Source organism: Oculina patagonica, chromosome 5 (assembly GCF_052425735.1).
Source record: "Oculina patagonica isolate OP01 chromosome 5, crgOcupat, whole genome shotgun sequence".
Classification (NCBI taxonomy): Eukaryota; Metazoa; Cnidaria; class Anthozoa; order Scleractinia; family Oculinidae; genus Oculina; species Oculina patagonica.
The window spans coordinates 8900753-8902354 of NC_135762.1; the positions used below are offsets into that span (position 1 = coordinate 8900753).

A 1602-nucleotide genomic window follows, 5' to 3' on the forward strand; every position below is an offset into this window, starting at 1 on the left:
TGTCACACTCCACGTGGGACATCTCTACGAAGAAGGTGGTGTTCAAGTAGAAGCGTTTAAGGTACCTGTCATCTGCAAGGCACTGCAGAATCAACATATAGAAGAGGCAAAAAGGTCCATCCATACTTGAACAAGCTATGGTTTTGAGATGTTTGCCAAAGAGAGGAGAATTTGGAAGTTTATCTGCTTGTCGGTGCTGATTATCTGTGGGAGTTCATGAAGGGTGATGTAGTAGGGAGGGAGAGGGATGACTCAGTTGCTATCTTGACTTCCCTTGGATGGGTGTTGTCTGGTCCATTGAAGATCCCGCAGCGACAACTGACCACAGGGACAAACTTGGTCACACATGTTCTGGAAATCCAGGATCAAGCTGTACTAGAGACAGTACAAGAATCACCCACAGTGGAATTTGAAAAGTTATGGGACTTTGACTCCATAGGGATCAGGGAGAGAGACAGTGTGCATGAAACTTTCTTGAAGAGTATTAAGTTTAAGGATGGCAGATACATTGTGGGCTTGAGCACCACAAAGAATTACCGCTGAATTATGGAAATAGTCTTCAGAGGCTGAACTCTCAGATAAGACGATTAAAGGGAGCTCCAGAACTGTTGAGAGAATATCATCAAGTCATTAGAGAACAGGAGATGGATGGTGTAATTGAAGCTGTGACTAATTTAGAAGTGGGTGGGAACGACAGAACCCACTACTTACCGCATCATTCGGTTATCAGAAAAGATGCTAAGACAACGAAAGTGCGAGTAGTCTACGATGCGTCATCACGAGCCGATGGAAAAGGGTCTTCCTTAAATGACTGCCTGCATGTGGGGCCGTCCCTCACACAGTTGTTGTTTGACATTTTGGTGTGTTTTAGATGCAACAGGATTGCGCTGATAGCGGACATTGAAAAGGCCTTCTTGAACATTGAAGTTGATGTGAAGGACAGAGATTCCTTACGATTCTTATGGATGGACGACCTTGATAAAGAAGAGCCGATGGTTGTTGTCTACAGGTTCTGCAGAGTAGTGTTTGGAGTGAGTTCCTCTCCATTTTTGTCGAGTGCAACCCTTAGACATCATCTAAGGAACTATGAGAACGAAGGTGCTAGAAGAGTTTTATGTAGATGACTTCAACTCAGGAGCAGATAAGGTCGTAGAGGCATTCACACTTTACCAGAAGATCAAGTCTCGACTGGAAGAAGCAAGTTTCAGGCTAAGGAAGTGGAGTTCAAACAGTGAAGATCTGATGAAGAAGATTCAAAATGAATGTGTTGAAACAAGAGCTACTCAACAGTGTGGAGAAAACCTCAAAGAAGATGACGATACGAATGCTGAGACTACTGTGGGAGGTGTTGATGAACTGAAAGACAAGGAATAGAAGGTCCTGGGAGAAATCTGGAATCGTGTGGATGATACAATCATCTTCAAATTTTTTCAAGTTCTTCGATCCTATGGGGGTGTTGAGTCCATTGACAGTTGGAATAAAAGTTCTGTTCCAAGAAGTTTGTCAGAGCAAGCTTGATTGAGATGAGCCCTTGTCAGAGGCCTTTCGAGAGAGATGGAGAAAGTGGCTGAGTTCGTTGAAGGAAGCCCGTTCAGTGTGCAA

The 1602-nt window shown here is 43.9% G+C and overlaps 1 protein-coding gene across 1 annotated transcript; it reads left to right on the plus strand.

Annotated features, from left to right (window-relative positions):
- The first annotated feature begins 644 nt into the window (after positions 1-644).
- Positions 645-1374, plus strand: LOC144654970 (uncharacterized). Its single transcript, XM_078515198.1, has 2 exons — positions 645-1031; positions 1099-1374. Exons 1-2 carry the CDS (start codon positions 645-647, stop codon positions 1372-1374), a joined length of 663 nt encoding a protein of 220 aa, XP_078371324.1.
- The last annotated feature ends 228 nt before the right edge of the window (positions 1375-1602 follow it).